Source organism: Taudactylus pleione, unplaced genomic scaffold (genome assembly GCF_031769625.1).
Source record: "Taudactylus pleione unplaced genomic scaffold, aTauple2 ptg000040l, whole genome shotgun sequence".
NCBI classification, from domain to species: domain Eukaryota; kingdom Metazoa; phylum Chordata; class Amphibia; order Anura; family Myobatrachidae; genus Taudactylus; species Taudactylus pleione.
Window position 1 is genome coordinate 6,561,887 of NW_028284442.1, and position 21,147 is coordinate 6,583,033.

At 42.6% G+C, this 21,147-nt stretch overlaps 1 protein-coding gene and 3 pseudogenes across 2 annotated transcripts in view; all 4 read right to left on the reverse strand.

The window, feature by feature from the left end:
- The window catches only part of MON2 (MON2 regulator of endosome-to-Golgi trafficking), a 151,013-nt gene extending 142,120 nt beyond the window's left edge, over window positions 1-8,893 (reverse strand). The window contains exon 1 of one of the 2 annotated variants that reach the window (XM_088454372.1): window positions 8,554-8,893. In XM_088454372.1, the coding sequence (XP_088310498.1) occupies window positions 8,554-8,664 (111 nt within the window). In that variant the 5' untranslated portion in view covers window positions 8,665-8,893. The remainder of the gene's footprint in view (window positions 1-8,553) is intronic. The other variant, XM_088454371.1, reaches the window with a different exon arrangement.
- A 5,669-nt stretch (window positions 8,894-14,562) lies between these two features.
- Window positions 14,563-15,264, reverse strand: LOC148538333 (eukaryotic translation initiation factor 4 gamma 1-like; annotated as a pseudogene).
- A 63-nt stretch (window positions 15,265-15,327) lies between these two features.
- LOC148538334 (eukaryotic translation initiation factor 4 gamma 1 pseudogene) lies at window positions 15,328-16,219 on the reverse strand (annotated as a pseudogene).
- A 1,906-nt stretch (window positions 16,220-18,125) lies between these two features.
- LOC148538335 (uncharacterized) lies at window positions 18,126-20,720 on the reverse strand (annotated as a pseudogene).
- Window positions 20,721-21,147: the final 427 nt, after the last annotated feature.

Consider the following 21,147-nt stretch of genomic DNA (forward strand, 5'->3'; position numbering starts at 1 on the left):
CTGTTTTCTATGGTTTCTTCCGGGGGAAATGAAGATAGAAAATACAACAAAGCCTTAAGACAGCAGATATATTACAAAATTATTCTGAAAAAAGGTTGTAAGCCAATAAGCAATAAAAATTAAAAAAATATATATCAACATTTTAGCTCAGTCCACCATATCATTAATTAATAAATAAATATATAATGAAAAAGAAGAAGGTATCCTAATTTGTCTCCACATAGGAAATTTGAAAAACAATGTTGTAGGGCATATTATATGGTCTGAGTTGAGTTGAGTGACTATACGGCACCTACGGAGTTTGAAATTGGTTAAGAGTAAACATTTAGAAGGAGACACCAATTAGAATTGATATACTCTGATAGCCAAAACCAACATGAGCCAGTTAAAAACATACACTTTAAACCAGGGTGTCCACGGTTGCAGTTTCACATACACATGCTTCCAATGATAGTGCTCAATGAATTCCCACATTTAAGCTATCATGGCCAGCATTGCTTGAATGAAAGTCTACTACAAAGTCTTGCACAGCTGCGATTACGTAAGATCTTGTCATCCACTGAGAGATACCAAGTCATTATATTATTGCTAACTTGCAGAAAAATTAGGTTGGAACTACTTTACATGTAACTTATAGGAAGTGAGACTTGAGCATTTCATCTGCATTCCAATTGTGTCCCAATTACTAAAACAACGGTGTCAAGTGATTGCAAATATAATTCCAGAATAAAACCACATCCAAGAGCATTAAACACATTAAAAAATGCATAAGCCACAATAACACATTTCTGTGGCATACTTTCCTTTCATCTAGGTTCAATAGTTTTTAAGGTTGCTCCCACATTCTTTCAAGCCTAGTCAAAAAAGGTACAATGCATGGAAAGTATGCGGGCATCAGGAATGTCCCAGTTCAGGTTTGTGGCCCCACATGTATAAATCCTGTGGGCACCACTGGACTAAACACATAACTCTGGACAGTTACCAATTTCTGAAGCCAAAGGGGAAACGCCTTAACATAAAAGCAGCGTGCTATACAGAGAAATGGGTGCGATATAAGTAGAATTGGACACGATTAGTGTGGATAAGAACATGGACTAAATTGTCCTGTTTCTCTAAATCAGAAATCTTGTGACGTATTCCTAAGCCTAAAGAGGTCTTACATAAAAACGTTACATGTAGTATTTACAATCTTACATGCAGAACTGTATAAAATGAGAATGAAGATGAGCCACTGTTAAGCTGGGTACACACCTAACAGATATATCTGCAGATGATGGTTGTTCATATACACTGAACAACCATCATCTGTCTTCTGGCCGGAGGGGCGTGTTGCACCCCCCTCACCGCGGCTGACCTCCCGTACACAAAGCACGATGCCCCAATATATCTGCAGATATATTAGACATCGACTGTGCAGCACAGCCGTCGCGATATCGTTCACAGACATATCGCTGGCAGGGCTGCCATTTTATTTATTAACAGTTTCTTATATAGCGCAGCATATTCCGTTGCGCTTTACAATTGTAAGCATTAATAGAACAAAACTGGGTAATAACAGACAGATATATATGTAGGAAGGCCCTGCTCATCAGAAATTGTGGGGCCCGGGACTGACAAAATAGGCAGGGCCCCCCCGCCCCATACAGTACAGAAACTGTGAGCCGGAAGAGGGCGCGGACTGCAGTCAATGGCAGGTAGCTCCCCCATGCAATCCCATGCTGTGCGGCCGCACACCCCTCCTTATGGCCCTGTATATCGATATGCAACTGCACATGCAGCATATGTGCCTGGTTTGCTGCTGCTAGATGCCCATGATATGCCTCCAAACAGATATATAAAGATGCATACACACACATATACATTATATACTTGTGTATAATATATATATATATATATATTATACACATTATATATAATATATATATATATATATATTTTCCACATAAAAGACACATAAAAAGCTACTTCAGCATAAAATACACTGCAACAAGCCACTTCCATATCAAATATATTGAAAAAGCCAGAACCACATATAATACAGTGAAAAAGCAAGATTCACATAATACACACTTCAGCCCCTCCATCTGTCACTCCAGCCCCCTCCCTTACCATTCCAGCCCACATTCATGTGGCATTGAAGGCCGCCCCCCCCCCATGCCACAGCAGCGGCCCCTCATGTGTCACTACCCCCCCGGAGTTCTCAACAGCCCCACTCTGCTCCCATAAGCATGAAAGAAGGCATCATCCCACCAGCTTTCAGGCTGCCCCCCCCGGCTCTCAGTGCCCCTTATGCAGTGCACCCTGAAGCAGAGGCCACAGTTCACAGTTTCAAGGAGTCGCATGAAAAAGTAGGGGTTGGAGGCAGAGCGCCCTGTGACATGCATTTGCCTTGGAACTGTGAACGCTGGGCATTGGGCGAAGCAGTAGCGGCAGATTGGGGGGCGAGCGTAGGACAGGAGGCCCCACTGTCTTGCACTGCCAGTAGCGGTGGACGGGTGGAGCGGGCCGGGCCCCCCTTCTCTGTCGGAGTGCCGACAGCCCCCCCCGATGGCGGCCCTGATCGCTGGTACACACTGTACGACTTGCACACGATATATTGGCCGATCAATTGATCGGCCAATATATCTGCCAGTGTGTACCCAGCATTAGGGTCCGATTCGGAGTTGTATACAGCTCCATATGTAGCAGCATTCAAAAAATAAATATTATGCTAATGTGACTATACACACTACTTCATGCGTACCCATCACACTGCCCCACTATTTCCGTTCACAGTCATCATCACTAGTATCGGCACTTTCATCTACGTTATGTTGGGTGCAAGATATCTGTCTGAAATAGGCATCCCCAGGACGCGACTCAGGCTACAAGCCCTCAACACTACCACAAAATGGTTCCCTTGCATATGAAATGGCCATTTAGCGGCTGTAGAGAAACATCTTAGATCCATCAGCTACAGAACCGCCCAGAGATACACAAAGATGTGTATGCTTATTACAACGTATTCAAAGTTTACTAAAATGTGTTAGATGTGGAGCTGCAAGACCATGGTATGAAAAATCTGATAACTAAAATGTATTCCCCAGATACACTGTAATGTCATGATGTCAAAATATCAAGTTTATAAAGCTGCATTAAAATATCACTTACACAACTGAATCATACATCCTTCCTCATGAAACCTATTGACACTTCCAGTTAAATAGTTTACAGAATTTCCTTCTTGAGTCATTGCATCAAGCAGTGTTTTAAAAAATTCCAGAAGGAACAGTTGACTGTAGTGACATTTTTATGTTTTCTGCCAACAAAGTATTTAAGACTTGGACACCAGAGGAAAAAAAAATTGTGGTATAGAAACAGTTTACGTTCTTGAATAAATGTAGATGTTCCGTGCGTCACACAGAGAATCACCCTCCAGCATTTTATAATCAGCTAGTTATGGGAGAGATACCTGGAGAAGCTGGGATTCAGCAGCTCCATCAAATGATGAAAGTAAACATTAAGGAGAGTATAATGGCCTTTCATATTAAATAAAGTGCTTTCTAAAAGGGCTTAGTACAATAAATATATTTTCGCTATAGCACTACATTAGTCTTGATATCTAGTTCTTCACTAGCAGTATTTCATTGCAATAAGTGCGAGTTTGAATACAGCACTTCTGAGTAAATGTTTTCAAGGAAAAATGTTATTAAATTGAATAGTTTTGCATGACAAATAGATTGTAACTTTTGGATGTGTCTGGAAGAACAAATGAAAAACTTTGTAAATAGTGAGCAGGACCCTAGTTACTGTGGAAATGCACACTGAAATTTGATATGCAGATAAAAAAAAAAATTAGCATTGGTACAAAAAATCTCTACCCAACACCACAAAACCTCTTTGGAACCCACTCTACTCAAATCCTAGTCCATATTAATGTGCTAGTGAAGAATCCCAAGCCAGGCCTGCAGATTCAGAAGTATTAACCAATCCTTATCTAAGCTCAAATTGCACATCAGAAAAGCCACCATTAACCTACACTGGCATCACTACCAGATCTGGCAGGGCATCAAGGTCCAACCCAGAGTTCCAGAACTTTGTCAGCTGGGCACCACCCACATCTGGTTACCGCCCACCACCATGCCTGCTTTACCCCAAATACTTTTGTTATTCCCTTTCTTACCCCAGTTCATGTATTTATGCTGGGACTCATAGACACTTGTGGGAGGGGACAGCCTTCATGTCAACTGACAACTGTAATAAACCTGATACTAAGCAAAATGGTTTTGTATTACACCTTCACATTTGTATCCAGTTTTTATTAGTATCAATTTAAACAGCCGCTAGAATGACAAGTGCTTAAAATTTGTAAACAGAGTAGTTATTTTGTAACTTTACACTTATAATAAACTAAACTATCCATACGTTACAAGGTGATTGTCTGGCCTAGTCAGATCTGTGAGCAATTAGGTCAAGCAAATAAAAGCACAGATCCAATCTTTGAGCTAAAGGACTTAAGATCCCACCTGAAATGTTACCATGCCAATACTACTCATTACATACAAAAACATTTGTTGGTGCCATAGGATGTGCAGTGATCGAACAAATGAAATAAGCTAGCCAAAATTCTTACATAAACCAAACAAATCTCCATTTATGTGGCAAGCTATAACTACACTGTCGTTGTTTGTAGCTAAAAAAACCAAACAATTTGAGCAATAGTTTACAAACATTTAATCGTGGGCTTTCTGCAGAAGGAAGTGAAAAATAAAACTGTATATAAGATAAGTATGACAGCAAGTGCATTATTCAAAAAGGTATTTGTACAAAACATTACCATCTTATTCCATGGTAATGGACAAGTCAATCTAGAATGTGACAACACACATAAATATATATTATAAAATAATTATCTGATCTACATGGATTTGTAAGAAGAAAAAAAAAAAAACACATACTTGTGACAACAACGATTTCATTAGCAGTGATTCATAATAGAAGTGACGTTAAACGTATATATGAGACAAGACTTCCATGTGTTTATCTTTACCTGACAAGTGCAGAAACTACAATTATAATAAAAGCTTTAAAACACATGTATCCACACATATAGATATTCTGTACAGCACATCAAAACAGCAGTAACAGAACTGTGAGTACATAGAGTTGAAATCTGCAACCAATTATACAATTTCTCATTTTTAAAACTGTATTCAAGTTAAATCATCCATGGCCACTGTAAAGAGATACACTTTGATAGTTCTGGTATAAAACTTCACCATGCACTACTTGAAACCAACTACTGAAAAGCAAGATGCACTGAAAGTACTAGTTCATTTTGCTTTTACTTGGAAAATTAGCTGACATTTAGTGTCTCCAATCCCCACAGCTAAGAGAAATAAATTAGTTCTTTAGAAATACATATTAAATATATACTATTACCTACATATCATGAAGAGCCCAAGAAACTGCTGCCGTGGCTCCAGCTACCGGATGGAGGAGGCTAGTACAATGTAACATGGCTTATTAAAGCTGTACTACCGCCTAGATTCTACTGCAGCAATCACATGAGAAACAAAAAGAAATACCTTAGTATGAATATGCGCACCTGATGCTTTTTACATCTCAGTTTAAGCACATTTCCTTTACACTTTAACAAATAACTATATTACAAAAATGTTTTAATTTCCAATTTAAGGACAGATCGTTTTTAGCTCATTACAATTACGAGGACAAGATGATCTCTCAGAAAGTATGTGACACACAGTTTAAATCAGCGCTTCTCAAATTGTGTGTCACGAGATTGTCATCGCACAATGACAGTGGGGTGACAAGACCAGAAGAAAAAAAAAAAAAAAGAAGGACGGTTCCCGATTGATGCGCTCCGGCCAATCAGAAGAGCAAAGGAAGGAGAGTGTGCCTTCCAGGACATGCTCTGCAAATCAGCAGAGCAAGGGGATACTGCGTAGGCTTGTCAAACAAAATCGAATCCACGCCCTGGCTTCCTGCAGCATCAGAGAGGAGCCAGAAGCAATGAGGCAGCCGCAGCAGTGCAGAAAGCTCAGCATCATGTGGTCTGTCACTAAGAGGAGCCGTCAACCGCAGACCTCAGTATGATGGAGGAAATGAAGAGGAAAGGAGTCCTAAAGTTAGTAAACTAGGAGCCGTATTCAATTTGAGCCGAGCCGTGTTAAGTTAACGTGGGTCGTACTTAACGCCGACTTCGCCTGTTTTGGTGGCGGAAAGTATCGTGCGCGTTAAACCCCATATTCAATTTGAAAGTACGCGTAAACGGGACCCGGCGATACTTTAACAAGCGGAAAGTACTGTCAGTTTTGGCGAGATCAGCCCGACACCCCCCAAATGATGCTCTGACATAGGGGTTCACTATGGTACCCCCCGATTTGGCATGCTGAAGGTATTTGGTGTTTTTAAAATGGGCTCAAAAGCCGCTAAATAGCGTTTTTCTATACCTGATGCAGAATAGTATTTAGGAGTATTTTTTCCAGGAAATAACATCCCAGCAAATTTGGGTTTTTTGAAAATGGGGGTCAGCATATTTAAAGTTGAAAAAGTGAAGTTGAAAAAAAATCATGAAAAATCCACCTGCCGCAAGCACCTGCAATCAAACAAACATCTGGGGCATACTTGGGGACCCCCTCACAGTCAAGTTCGCTAGTTTCTAAATTTGTACCCCAACATATTTTTTTTTTCGACCCGTTTTTCAAAGTCAATTTTTGGGGTGTTCTTACCTTTTTTTTTACACAGATTACCTTTGGGGGACTGTCTGAAGGCTGCACGGGGGTTCCTGAAACGTTGCACCCCAAAACCCCAATTCTGCACTTTTTTCTGCCTGCCATTCATAGGCGATACTTCACCACCTATTACATTGCATTGACTTTCCGCCTAGACGGAAAGTCTTTCAAATTGAATACGGGGTAAAACCAAAACAGGCGATAATGACATCATCGGCGGTAACTTAACGCTTGAATTTTGAATACAGCCCTATAATGGTTAAAGAGAACATAGGGGGCTTATGTAAAGAACTGTTGGGACGGTGTGCTTGGGTATGATAAAGTTAATTTACATTTATTTCTTTCACATTTTGTGTCATGTATGTGGATGGCATTCTTCAGTGTGTCACAGCAGGAAAAAACTTTGAGAACCATTTGTTTAAATGATGACAGCAAATGTATGGAAGGCTTTACATTTGGAGAATGTGAAAAAAAGCACATGGACCTGGGGTCTTTAGGCTGTGAACAAGTGTGATCAGTGTTGAAAGCAAATCACAGTGGATGCCAGAACTCTGGCAAGGGAGCAATTCACAAGTAGGTAACTGGTGATATGCGAGCAAAGGAGATCAAAGCTCAGAGATGTGATCTGAATTGGAAGTAACAAGATAGCAGAGGATTAGTAACTTTATACACAAATATGACATTCAAAAACCTTAGAATATTATAATATGTAAACAAAGTACTAAATATCCACAAACACTTTTTCTGAATTGTTTTTTAGAGACTTTTCAAATCTGCAATGATGAGTATTATAGTACTCACTTTATCTTATGACAAGTTACTGAGGTGTACATTCTCTTCTTCAGGCCACAAATAATATAACACAATGTCAGTGTAAATATTACTAGCCTGTTCTACATCAGTTTCACATATTAGAGTTAACTTTAACACCAGTGCTTTGTAATTTGTCCTTCTTTGCTTTTCTGCACAGAACACACAAGGAAATATATTACAGGCACAAATCACTGCATAATGGATTGGTAAATATGACCTATCCATCAGCATAGGGTTTAATGATCCCTACGTCTCTTGTAGTTTCTCTTAGGTCCCCACCCTTAAGTGCTCTGTAAGGAAACATTGAAGTGAAAGTTTTGTAAATGTATTTGCAGTAGTATTTAAATGTTTGATAGATATTTCACAAGGGGACGACCGCAGACCCCCAGACGGGCACAAGGGGATGACCGCAGACCCCCAGACGGGCACAAGGGGGCGACCGCAGACGGGCACAAGGGGGCGACCGCAGACGGGCACAAGGGGGCGACCGCAGACGGGCACAAGGGGGCGACCGCAGACGGGCACAAGGGGGCGACCGCAGACGGGCATCTTAGGAATCAGCCAGGCACAAGAGGACTATTGATGTCAGCTAAGCACAAGGGGACCATGGTTTAAAGAAGGATAAGACAAAACGAGTACCCCAGACGGGCACAAGGGGACGACCACAGACCCCCAGACGGTAACAAGGGGACGACCGCAGACCCCCAGACGGTAACAAGGGGACGACCGCAGACCCCCACAGACGGGAACAAGGGGACGACCGCAGACACCCAGACGGGCACAAGGGGACGACCGTAGACCCCCAGACGGGCATCTTTGGAATCAGCCAGGCACAAGAGGACTATTGATGTCAGCTAAGCACAAGGGGACCATGGTTTAAAGAAGTATAAGAGAAAACGAGTACCAGGTTGCCAAGTGGACACAAGAGGCTGATGTGTCAGGGATGGACTGGAGAGGAAGGAGCTACCAACATAAGTTAGGGTTATTAAACTGATAGAGAAAATACCTCTTTCACTGGAGGGAACTTTTTCTTGCACTCCATAGAAAGACCCCGCAGGTCACTCTGCATGTTCTCCAGCAGCTTTTTGATGGCCTCTGGGCTGCTGGTGGAGGACATTTTTCCAGTTCACGATCTCCCTTCCACAATAGAGAAACGGGAATAGGAGCTGAGCGCCCGCTGCAGTGCCGCAGGCAACCCTTCCGCCAAGCCCACCCTTAGCTGGTGCCTATAACATGTCCCCGGCTGTGTGCAGAGCTGTCAGCCCCTCCGATCGGCCATCATCAGCCGAACTCCCAGAATGCCCCTCTCCCTTCACTGACACGTAACAGCCGCTTCCGTAAACACAGGAGGCAGGGAGGCGGCGTGCGCATGCGCCAAGACAGAGCCCTCTCAGTACAATAGCACATCATAGATTTATATACATAATGCATCGTCCTGTGTGTAGTACTGAGAGCCGGGCTGTTCCATGTTACTATACTATGTGATATCACGTGTGACTGTCTTGCAAAGAATACTTTAAATCATAATGTACGAGTGATTATTCATAAATAAAATCTAATTATATCTTACCATCGTTCTTCTCTCAGGCAATAACCATTAATAGTGATCTTAAATGATTGTAGTTTAACAATGTTAACATAAATATAAAGGCATCTTTTTTATACATTTGATGGTTGGAAAAAGCAAAGACAAATGTTTCAAAGCTGTAAAATTTAATTTATCAGAATCAGAATTATCCTTAGTGGCCAAGGATACAACCATACGGGATGTAGTTATTAGACCGCTGGACCACTGGTCTAAATGCTAACGGTTCAAGCTCGACAAGGGTCTTAACATAGGAGTCAAAATACCGACGCCTATCTTAATCCCAACACTGGAATCCTTACAGATGCCATCCTGAACGTGGTAAGTCCGGGGCATCTTAGGAGTTAGTCGTGGGGGGAGGGATAGGTTTAGGCACCACCCCGGGGAGGGTTAGGATAGGGAAAGGGGGGGATAGGGTTAAGCAACCCCCTGGGAGGGTTAGGTTTAGGGTGCGGGAAGAGGGGGTAAGGTTTAGGCACCCCCGGGGGGACTTATGGTCAGGCACCACCCCAGGAGTTTTAGGGTTTGGCACCCCTAAGGGAGGGTTAGGGGGAGGGGAGGGTTACGATACTTACCAGCCAGCATTGGGATTTCCTCCTGTCGGGCTTCCACAGTCGGGATCCGAACAGCCGCCGGTATTTCAATCCCATTCCCAACCGTACACAAGGAATTTAACTCCGTTTCACTGCAAGCCGAGTACTTACATAAAAACAAAACGTTAAGTACATCCACTCACAATACACAATTACAAAACATAGATAATGCATAAAAAACACAAAATACTCCTCTAAATATAAAACCTCCTAATTTAAAAATAATAAATACCCATTAAAATATCCTACACTCATATATTTAACAAAAGAACTGCCTGAAGAAAGAAACTATTCAACTGCCTAGAAATCTTAACAGGCCGCGCTCTGTATTGCCAACTTGATGGTAACAATTGAAACAGGATGAGATTGGTCTCCTACAATATTCCTAGCCCGCTTCCTGACCCTGGACAGATACAACTCCCACACAGTAGAGAGTTCAACACCTATCATCCTCTCCACAGTCCTAATAACTTTTTGAAGGCTGGCCCTATCTCGTTCAGTAGCTGAATCGAAGAACATAACACAGACTCTATTATTGCTGAATAACAAACCTTCCTGAGGAAGGAAAATTTTCTAAGCTGTCGCAAAAAAAAATACAATCTCTGCTGCGCTTTCTTTACAAGTGCATCAATGTTGTACACCCACTTCAGATCTCACAAGGTTACAGAACCCAAAAATGTAAAGGAATCCACCATAGATACAACATTATCAGCCATGGTAAGCGGAGACACTACTGTTGAGTGCTTCCTAAAATCAACAATCATCTCCACTATTTTAAGTAAGTTTAACTCAAGTTATTCCGCCTGCACCACAGTGCCAACTGATCCACCTCCCTCCTGTAAGCAGACTCCTCCCCATCTTTGATCAGGCCAATAACCGTAGTGTCATCGGCAAATTTAAATATTTTCACTGATGGGTCACTGGAGGTGCAGTCGTTACAAAGAGAAAAGGGGGAAAAGACACATCCCTGAGGTGCCCCCCGTGCTGATCCTTTTGTGCACCTGATGTTAACTCCCCCATTCTCACATACTGCCTCCAAACCACCAAAAAATCTAGATACCGGAACCCTCAACCAATTTGGTAAACTATATCCCTGGGACAATTGTATTGAATGCCAAACTGAAGTCGACAAACAGGACCCTCATATAGGTACCCGGCAGATGAAGATGTTGCAAGATATGGTGCAGTCCCATATTGACTGCATCCTCCACCAATCTATTCGCCTGGTAGGCAAACTGCAAGGAGTCCAAGAGGGTACCTGCCATCTTTTATATTCCAGGGATAATTTAGTGTCTGTCCCCACTATACTACTACATAGAGATGAGCGATTCGGATTACTTTGATTCCGGACTGCTCCGAACTTCTTAATCCAAGCCGCATCCAAGTCCAGGCTCGGGGTTTTCTCCCAGGCTCGGATGTCAGATCGAGGCCGAACGTCATCATCCTGGTACGGATTCTCGCAGGTTTTAGATTCCATATAAGGAGCCGTGGCCGGGACTCGGCGCCATTCTCTCAAGTCATACTTCTGCATGCTGCGCTCTGCTTTGCGGTGTCCAAGTGGGGCTGTGTCCATCTCTAAGGGGCTGTGCTGCTGTGTGTCCATCTCTAAGGGGCTGTGCTGATGGGGCTGTGTCCATCTCTAAGGGGCTGTGCTGCTGGGGCTCTGTCCATCTCTAAGGGGCTGTGCTGCTGGGGCTGTGTCCATCTCTAAGGGGCTGTGCTGCTGGGGCTCTGTCCATCTCTAAGGGACTGAGCTGTTACTATGTGCATCTACGTGGCAATCTGGTCCAGTCCATACATGCCTACTCTCCCGTTATGGCCAGGAGCCTCCCGAAAATCGGGTGCCGCTCCCGGCCCCCCGGAAAAGTAGGCAGGCCTCCCGACTTTTCCAGTCCCCCCCCACAATGTAGTGCTAAACCCCCGCTGCGGAGGGGCTGATGATGCGATTCACGCTGAATCGCGTCATCATAACCCCGCCTCCCGCATAGCAATGCCGGAAATATCGGCATTGTGTAGCGGGGGCGGAGCCTAAATGACGCGATTGCGTGGCTCCGGCCCCCAGTCCCACCCCAAACGCTGGTAAAATGTCCGGCCACGCCCCTCTATACAGGCCCCGCCCCCCTGCTACACCGACCTGGCTGCTTCCTCCCGGAGGAAGCAGCCAGGATGTAAGCAAGCATGGTCCAGTCCCCTTAGTCTAAATAGTCTAATTCCATCACAGTGGTGCTGCACTGACTCCGCAAACCTCAACCACTGTGTTCACAGTGTGAATCTATATTTGTCAGCAACAAAACTCTAAAATAATAAAATAAAGTTAAAAAATCAAACTTGTATTTGTACAGTTCTGCGCACTGCACCCCAGTATGCTGTATTATCACAGAGCATGTGCGTAAAAGCAGTCTGACTCTACGCAATGTGAGCCAAGCTGCCAATTTAAAAAAATAAAAATTGTTGTATTTGTACTGTGCACTGCACCTCAGTACGCTGTATTACCAGAGCGTATGTGTAAAAGCGATCTGACTCCACGCAGTGTGAGCCAAGTTGGCAATTTAAAAAAAAATAAAAATTGTTGTATTTGTTTGTACTGTGCACTGCACCCCAGTACGCTGTAGAGCCCCAAAGCGTGTGTGTAAAAGCGGTCTGACTCCACACAGCTGTGAGGTGGTCAAAAGTGACTGGAAATTAATGTTATTGAGGTTAATAATACTCTAGGAACAAAAAAAATTAGCTTTTTTTGTAAATTTTTACAAAACATTCAAATCCAAAACCAGTCACGGCGGTTTAGCAAATCCAAAACCGGACGACGAATCAGAGGCAAATCCAAATCCAGCAAAAATGGTCCGGCACACATCTCTACTACTACACTAATTATACAATGCTTACTGGAATTGTTAATAACTAGGCTTATTTGGATAGTACTCTGCTTCAATAAATATCAGTTAATGAAGCACAAAAATAACAATAGTAAAAATTACAATTAATATACAAAATCCAAAAAATTTTAGAGAAATCAGACTTTGCTGTTAGTACTAAAAAATGGGGACATTTCAATTGACATCTTTTTAAAACCTGTGGTCCTGTAACAAAATATTAAGTACAGTTGGTAAATAAGAAGCAACTTGAAAGCAAGTGCTGCTTGCTTGCAAGTTGCATTGAGGTGCCTCACATCACTGAGGTCGTGGGTTCAATTCCCACTACGGCATTAACTGTGTGAAGTTTGAATATTCTCCCTGTGCTTGCGTGGGTTTCCACCAGGTGCTCTGGTTTCCTCCCACACCCCAAAAATTTACTGGTAGGTTAATTGGCTCCCAGCAAAAATTAACTCTAGTGTGTATGTGTACATGTAGTAGACAATATAGATTGTAAGCTTCACTGGGGCAGGGACTGATGTTAACGGGCAAATATTCTCTGTAAAGCTCTGCGGAATATGTCTGCGCTATATAAATAACTGGTAATAAGCAGGTAAGAGCCCATTCAGGAAAAATGCAGAGTAGAGAAAAAAGATGGGATGCAGCTTTCCAAGCTTCCTGTGCTGTCCCCAAATAGCTCTTATTAAATTGAAACCCAAAAAACTTTTTTTTTCTGTGTGCACCCCCCTGAGCAGCAGAAAAGGTAGGGAAAATTTGTATTTGAAGGTAAAAAATAGGGGACACAGCACAGAACCTCTGGTACACCCCTCCCAATTAATAATCATGTACTTGGAGTGGTTTAAAAAGCATAATTTGGCTAATAGAGACATGTCAGTTTTTAGATGAATTTCTCTAAAAATCTCAATAATGGGTTAAATGATGAAGGACAGATAGAGATGCGGTCAACATCCTGACAGTTGGGATGCCGGCGTTTAGAGAGCTGGCGCCGGAATCCCGACTGGCGGCATCCCAATGGTAAGTACTGGGCTTAGGGGGAGGTTTAGGAGTTAGGGTTAGGCCTTAAGGGGGGAGGGTTAGGTTTAGGTACTAGGGGGGGAGGTTAGGATTAGGCACCGGGGAGGGAGGGTGAGGGGGAAGGTTAAGATATTGACCGACATGTGTCGGTATCCTAACCTTGACATGATGCCAACATCGGGATTCTGACTGCCGGGAACCCAAGTGCCAGCATCCCATAGCCAACCTGGACAGATATGTGTAAATGGTGTGGGACAGGTATGTGGAGATGTAAATGGTGTGGGACAGGTATGTGGTGGTGTAAATGGTGTGGGACAGGTATGTGGAGGTGTAAATGGTGTGGGACAGGTATGGGGAGGTGTAAATGGTGTGGGACAGGTATGTGGAGGTGTAAATGGTGTGGGACAGGTATGTGGTGGTGTAAATGGTGTGGGACAGGTATGTGGAGGTGTAAATGGTGTGGGACAGGTATGTGTAGGTGTAAATATTGTGGGACAGGTATGTAGAGGTGTAAATGGTGTGGGACAGGTATGTGGAGGTGTAAATGGTGTGGGACAGGTATGTGGAGGTGTAAATGGTGTGGGACAGGTATGTAGTGGTGTAAATGGTGTGGGACAGGTATGTGGAGGTGTAAATGGTGTGGGACAGGTATGTGGTGTATTGATGTGAGAGGGATTTTTGAACTTGCAAATGAGATGTAAATGTCAACTTTTTACAAACTTGTATAAAACACTGAAACATTACTATACAGACATTTTCCTGTACCCCAAAATGCCGTAAAGACGTTAATTTGATGAAAAACGCTTGCTATCATTTTTCCACATTAATAAAAGTGCAAAAATCAGCTTTGACATTTCTAATTGGATCTCACATTTCTCAGGTTTGTGCATTAGTGTAATGTATGAGTGTTTCAACTCACTCCTAACTGGATTGAGCCAAATAATTTAGAAAAGTTATAAACAAAGGAAAAACAACCAAATCAGGTTAAACTGAGCAAGCATTTGGGTAAATGTCTCATCTTTGTGATCAGTATCAGACACATATTTTGCTTCCCGCAGTATGGTAAAGAAGGCTGTGACAGATTTGAGGGTAACATTTTCCCGTTGCTCTGCTGGCTTCTTGCTAGATTACCATTTGCAAGTCGGTTCTCCTTTTATCTTGTATTCATCACATAGAGCATCAAAGTACATCCAAAAGTTTGGTGGCTGGTCATTATTCACAAGTGCCTACAGAACACATAAAGCACCTAGATCATTTGTCTCATTACTGAAGAGTTTATGAAGTAGCTTAGCTCTGGTGTAGATCACAATGACATCTACAACTACCCTACTACCAGGATTGTCATGCATAATGGCAGAGTGGCACACCACATGCATTAGTGTACAGACAAAGGTGTTGGATGACAACTGTTGGTCGGCTAACTTGGCTTCAATCCTGTAAAATATCAGCTGGTAACTACTATTCTCTTTAAAGACTCTAGTGGGTACCTTGTCCAGATCTTCTGATGAAAGATCCTTTTTTATTAGATTTCTATCCTCTTCCAATGTGTACTCAAGTTTATTGTCACTGATAAAAATGTTCACATCTTGACCTTTTGACAAGAACTCTTCCCATCCGAGTTCAGATTCTTCACACAGGGCACCTGCTTTCTTGTATATTACACTGCAATCCCTGGTGACTCTTGTTTTTTTTTTTTTTTGGACATTAGCTGCAGGACCTTAATGCTCCAATAGTCTTTTTTTTACCTCTGCTGCCTTATACATTTGATCAATAGTCAGGATTAGGGCTCTGGTCTGCACATGGAGTTATCCATTTGCACAATCATAGATGTGTGAGATCCTGCAGCATTACATAGAGAAGATGTTTTTCTTTATTAAATTATTTTAGCCATTTGGTTAACATACTGATCCATTTGAGAAATGGCCCTTTAGAAGTCCTTCCCAAGTGTGGACAGCAGTGGACCTAGACACTCCAAAGACTCCTCATCATGGTTCACTAATGACTTTACTTAACAACAATGCATAATAGATTTTTTCATTATGAAAATCTCTCCAATTAATTTACTGATAAGTAATTCAATGTTCACAAAGGACCTGTGCCTAGCACTATCCCTAGCTTTAAACACTTTTATTTTGGGCATGCAGTTCCTCTGGTGTGCAAGCAGCATCCTTTCTGCTTCCTTTTGTATAACTCATCATCATCCTTGTCCTTTTCAAACTCCTTTTGGCAGCAATTTAATAGCAGATTGCAAAAGTTGACAATCACTGCAATTGAGACTTTAAGCAACAGAGAAGTTTGTCTCGGAGATAGCTCTCTCAAATATTAGATAATTGATGCTCTATACCCAATCCTCTGAGTCTATGGCTAACTTAGTGACTTGCTTTATCAGATGTTTGAACATCTATGAGGTTAGCTTGTTGAGGATACAAATCTCTCTGCAGAACAACGTATGTGTTCTGGATCCTCTTCCTCAACTGATCTCGTTTATAGGTTTCCATTCTTTTTTGGCTTTGTTTTATTGCACACCTTCATTTAATGGCTACCATACATATTATACAAATTGTTTGTCGCCCTTTCCGTAGTCCCTTGTTGAGAACATCGAGGACTCATTTCAGTTTACGGTCCACAGTTTCCTTAAAGTCACAAATGATTGTGTGAAATCTATCAAGACAATCAATCTTTTGGGGTCTTATCTAAGTTTTGCTTCTATTCTTGTGAAGGAATTGGATCTGACTCGGCAGGTGGTTGCTTCTTGACATCATCCCCCTCTGGCTCAGTGATCGGGCTGACATGAGCCTCATTCTGGGTGTCACGTGCCTAGAGTCCAAAGGCCCTGTCACCATTTTTTCAAAGTTCCACTGTCTTAGCAATTGTGGAATCCAAGATGGGCTCAGAATGGCAAACATCTGGATGTTCAAGTGCCACAGATACTTCTAAGATGGCATTAGTTTGAAGTTCTATAGTAGTTGTCACGATCCAGTGCAAGTGTTCCTCTGTGGAAGACAGTGAGCCGAGGGGTTCGGGTGACTAGGTAAGTGACTGTAGCTAGGTCTCCTAGTTGCGGCCGAACCCAGGTTTGGCTAGACCTGCCCAGAGGTGCGGAGTCTAACTCACTTGGTGGTTTTCTCCAGTGACCCCTCCAATTGGGATTTGGTTTTCGCCGCACAAAGTGAGCAGGCCGCGGCCCTCTGGACAGGTACCTGGGAATGGCAGAAGACCGGAAACTATATAAAATTAAGTAACTGCTAGAACACTGGAGGTGAACTGAATGCTGAATATTGGAGCACTGTTAGAGATCCTAATCACAGGCTTGCTAGAGAGTACTGGGAATACTAGAAATGCAGGTGCTGATTTGCATAGACAAACACAGAGCAAAGTGGACACGGGCATATACTTAGAGATGCAGCTGGGAGCTAATTAGTAATAGCAGATAATCTGACACCTCAGTGACACAGAGAAACTGCAACAGAACTAGCAGCACATTAGAAGACACACAGGAATAGAACATAAAAGACAGGAGTACTGGGAGAGAACTAAGGGCCTGATTCAGAGCCGGACGCTATTTGCGCTCGCTCGTTCAGAAAAAGGGGCCGGCTATTTAAATTGAGCGCTCACTCTTTGCGGTCTGTTGACGCCTCTATGTCTGAGCGAGCGAACGAAATATGCGCTCGCTATTTTGTAAAGACGCCCCTTTGTCGTTCGCATCATACGTCATGTCCGCTATTTATTAGATTAATCGAGTACATCGAAAGGCGTCTGAACTGCTCGCAGTGCTTGTGGTTGGATTTTCCTACCGCAATCATGTGAACAGTTCAGGCTAGGAGACAACCAAGTGACGTGGCCGATGACGCTGCTTTGTTAATTATGCACACCCTTAAAACACCCATTTTGACCGTTTGGCATGCCTGCGTTCGGATCTCCACTCCCCGTTTTCAAGCACCTTCCCCTGTTACCACCCACAAACGCCTCATCCTGTCACTCAAATTAGCAGGCACTCGCTATTTTACGAACACACGATTTCCGACCGCACTGACTGGTTGGCGCATGCGCATTATGACCCATACGCATGCGCAGATGTGCGAACATCGCTCGGAGCGAATGAGCGGCCGCTTACGAGCGGCTCTGAATCAGGTCCTAAGTCTCAGACTGAAAATAGCATTGAAGCTAATGCAGGAAATTCTAGAGAGCTGTAAGTAGGGTGAAGCAACACTCTGAAGGAAAGAAACCCCAGAGCAACACTGGTGAGTATCACAAGTCACTGGAACAGTGAAGTTGAACAGCAGTTTCCTGTTCCTGGAGTCAGACTTAAATACCCCTGGGTAGCTGATCATTGGATCACAGGATCAGCTGAGTGACCACAGGACTACCATTGGGAGAGACTAGTCAGGTGATATGAGCCAACATGGCTGCGCCCATGCCCGGCACCCCGGAAACCAGGAGGCATGCACTGAAGCCCTAGCGGAACCCAGGGAGAATACTCAGTCACCACTCACCTCCACTCCCAGCGTCTGGACACCTAAGCCCAAGGATGCCAGCGCAGAAGTGAGTAGCGGCTGATCCCATGCCGCATCCTGACAGTAGTAAGTTGACTGTCAAAAGGAATGAACTCTTGCAGAGATTCTGGAGCTAGTCTACTTGATTCTACATGACAGTGCTCAGGTAAAATAAGGGATGAAAGAGTCTGTGTGTTAAAGTCTACCACTGAAGATGAATCTTCTTGTAGCAAATGAGCATCATGTGAATTAGACCCACCAGTTTGAGAATGGATGATTGACTCCTCTTGGTACTCTATAAATGGAGCTTCTAACAGATACTCTGCTTTGTTTACAGTTGTGTTTACTACGCTTACTTTTCCATTGAAACTCAGTTATCTGTAGAAGCCACTGACAACATTGATAGCTGAGTTGAAGGGTTTTCCAGCAAAGGTACTTCCTGTGAATGAATAGTACCTAGCAAAGGTGCAGATATCTCAGATGCAATTTTATCAAGTTTTAGGTCTTGCTTGAAAGCAACTGCCTTGTTCAAATCTGCTTCTGAAGAAGAAGGTGAAAGGATCTCAGATGTCTTAGTCAGATGAAGTGTTTCCTCAAGTGCAACTCAGAAGTGGAAGGTAATGGAATGGATATATACTACAACTGAATATATACAGTATACGCCAATCAGCCATAACATTAAAAACACCTGCCTAATATTGTGTAGGTCCCCCTCTTGCCACAAAAATAGCTCTGACCCGTCGAGACATGGACACCACAAGACTTCTGAAGGTCTCCTGTGGTATCTGGCACCAAGACGTTAGCAGCAGATCCTTTAAGTCCTGTATGTTGCGAGGTTTGGCCTCCATGGCTTAGACTTTTTTTTCCAGCACTTCTCACAGATGCTAGAACAGATTGAGATGGGAATTTGGAGACCAAGTCAACACCTTGAATTCTTTGTCAATTTTTGCAGTGTGGCAGGGCGTACTATCCTGCTAAGAGAGGCCACTGCTGTCAGGGAATACTGTTGCCATGCAGGGGTGAAAATTTCCTGCAACAATGTTTAGGTAGGTGATACATGACAAAAGAAAGGGAAATGATCCTGCACCGAACTGTAGATAGAAATGATTAGAGTATATGCATAAACCAACAATCTATAAGTAATATTGTTAGAAACTGTATAAATCAGGGAGTTTCTGCAAGGGAGCAGAAAAAAAGGAAAAAACCTCTTTGTGGGGAAACTCTTGAAAAATTAATGTGTTTTAAAATATAACTTTTAATATAGTTGTTTAAGAAAAATTGGGGGTTCAAGTGTAGGGTGATTTAGCCAGTCTCCTCCTAGAGTAGATAAGTAGATAAGTTAACAATAAAATGTATTATGGACAGTCAGTACTGTGCAAAGATATACAGCTGCACACATAAATACATTGCCGTGTGCAAGAAATGTAATTGCTTAATTGCTTCTAGAGCTGCTGGCATATATTTGTTTTAATTGTATAATGCATATGTATCATACTGTACATGCACAGATAAATTGTAGACAATTGGATATTTATATATATCTGCAATATAGGAAAGTTTTTTTCTCAAAGAAAACACCACAGCTAGTTATTTGCAAACAATATCATGGTCGCTGATAGTAGCAGTATTACACAACATTGTGCTCTCAATCTCACAGTGTGCCTCCTGAGTTGCTCCACAGAACTCGTGTAAATAGAACCACTGTTCCCATTTTGGGTGTACAATATATGATAATCAAAGAGAGGCCACATATCTTGTTTGATATCACAACCATATTAGTATTCCACAAGTTGCCTCTTTGGCAATTCAAAAGGGTGTTATATTAGTGGAACTATTGTTCCCATTGTTAGACAGTCTGTTTAAAACTTATCAAAAGACATATATATGTTGTGACTTAAAATCAATAACAAAGAGAGTATACTGTGCTTTGTGTGGTCTGCGAATCCAATCTAATAAGATGGTACAGATGTTCAAATATAAAACCAGCATTGAATTATTTTTAGGAGAGTGACTGGTAAAGGAGGAATGTATCAGAATCTATGTCAGTATTCCTAAAACTTCTACTTCCTTCCCGTGTGATACAGTATTTTAGTGAACGGGAGGTTAGAGTGTCAAGTTAATAAGATTGAAAGCAGTAAAGTAACGCTTCTATTATCAGGGTCACCATTGCAGGAAGGAGTAGGTGCTTAGCCTGATGAGAGAGCGCTGAAGGAGGGGTGAACCTGGTAGGTGTAGTCTCTGCGGTGAGTCTTGAGAAGTCACCTGTGCATGGAACTTCAATAACTGACTGTTCACTTGCTGCCTAATATATCCCACCCTTGACAGATGTCATTGTAACAAGATAATCAATGTTATTCACTTCACCCGTCAGTGGTTTTAATGTTATGGCTGATCAGTGTATATGTAGTGTTCCCGCTAGACTATTTTAGCGGGGTGCGGCATCCTGCCCTTTTTGTAAATTAAAAAAATCCACCTTGCCCTTTTCCAGAGCGCCGTTTCAGCCTGATAGATTCATTTCTTCCATCCATGACCAGCAATATCTCCCCCACTGACATGAGGGATGGCACGTTTGTGAGATGATACCAGTTTTCAAAAGCTCCCCTCTGGTACAAGGACATTGCTGGTAGCTTTACTAATGTTAACCACTGAATATGGGGCTTACTGCGGAATATAATTTTAAAGCTCTGGGCATTTAACCGGTAACTAAAAGACCATGGTAAGTCCCACATCTAATTGAATTCCCCCTTTAGTATGTAAATACCTCTGACGAACATTTGGTTCATATCAATCACACTTGAAAAAGCACAGGCGAAATGTGCGTTGTGTGTCCTCATCTGGGGGTGCCTTGGTGCGCACAGAGGACCCCCCACACCACAAGCAATTGTTCAGAGGTGAAGAATTCTTTCAGATACTTTTCTCCTATATTCAGCTGCCCTCTCATCAGCTATGCCCACCTTACATCACTCTGTGCTGCTATGTATCAGAACATGAATAGGGGGTTGACAGTAGAAAGAGCACTTAACTTATTTCACTGTGCCACTATCT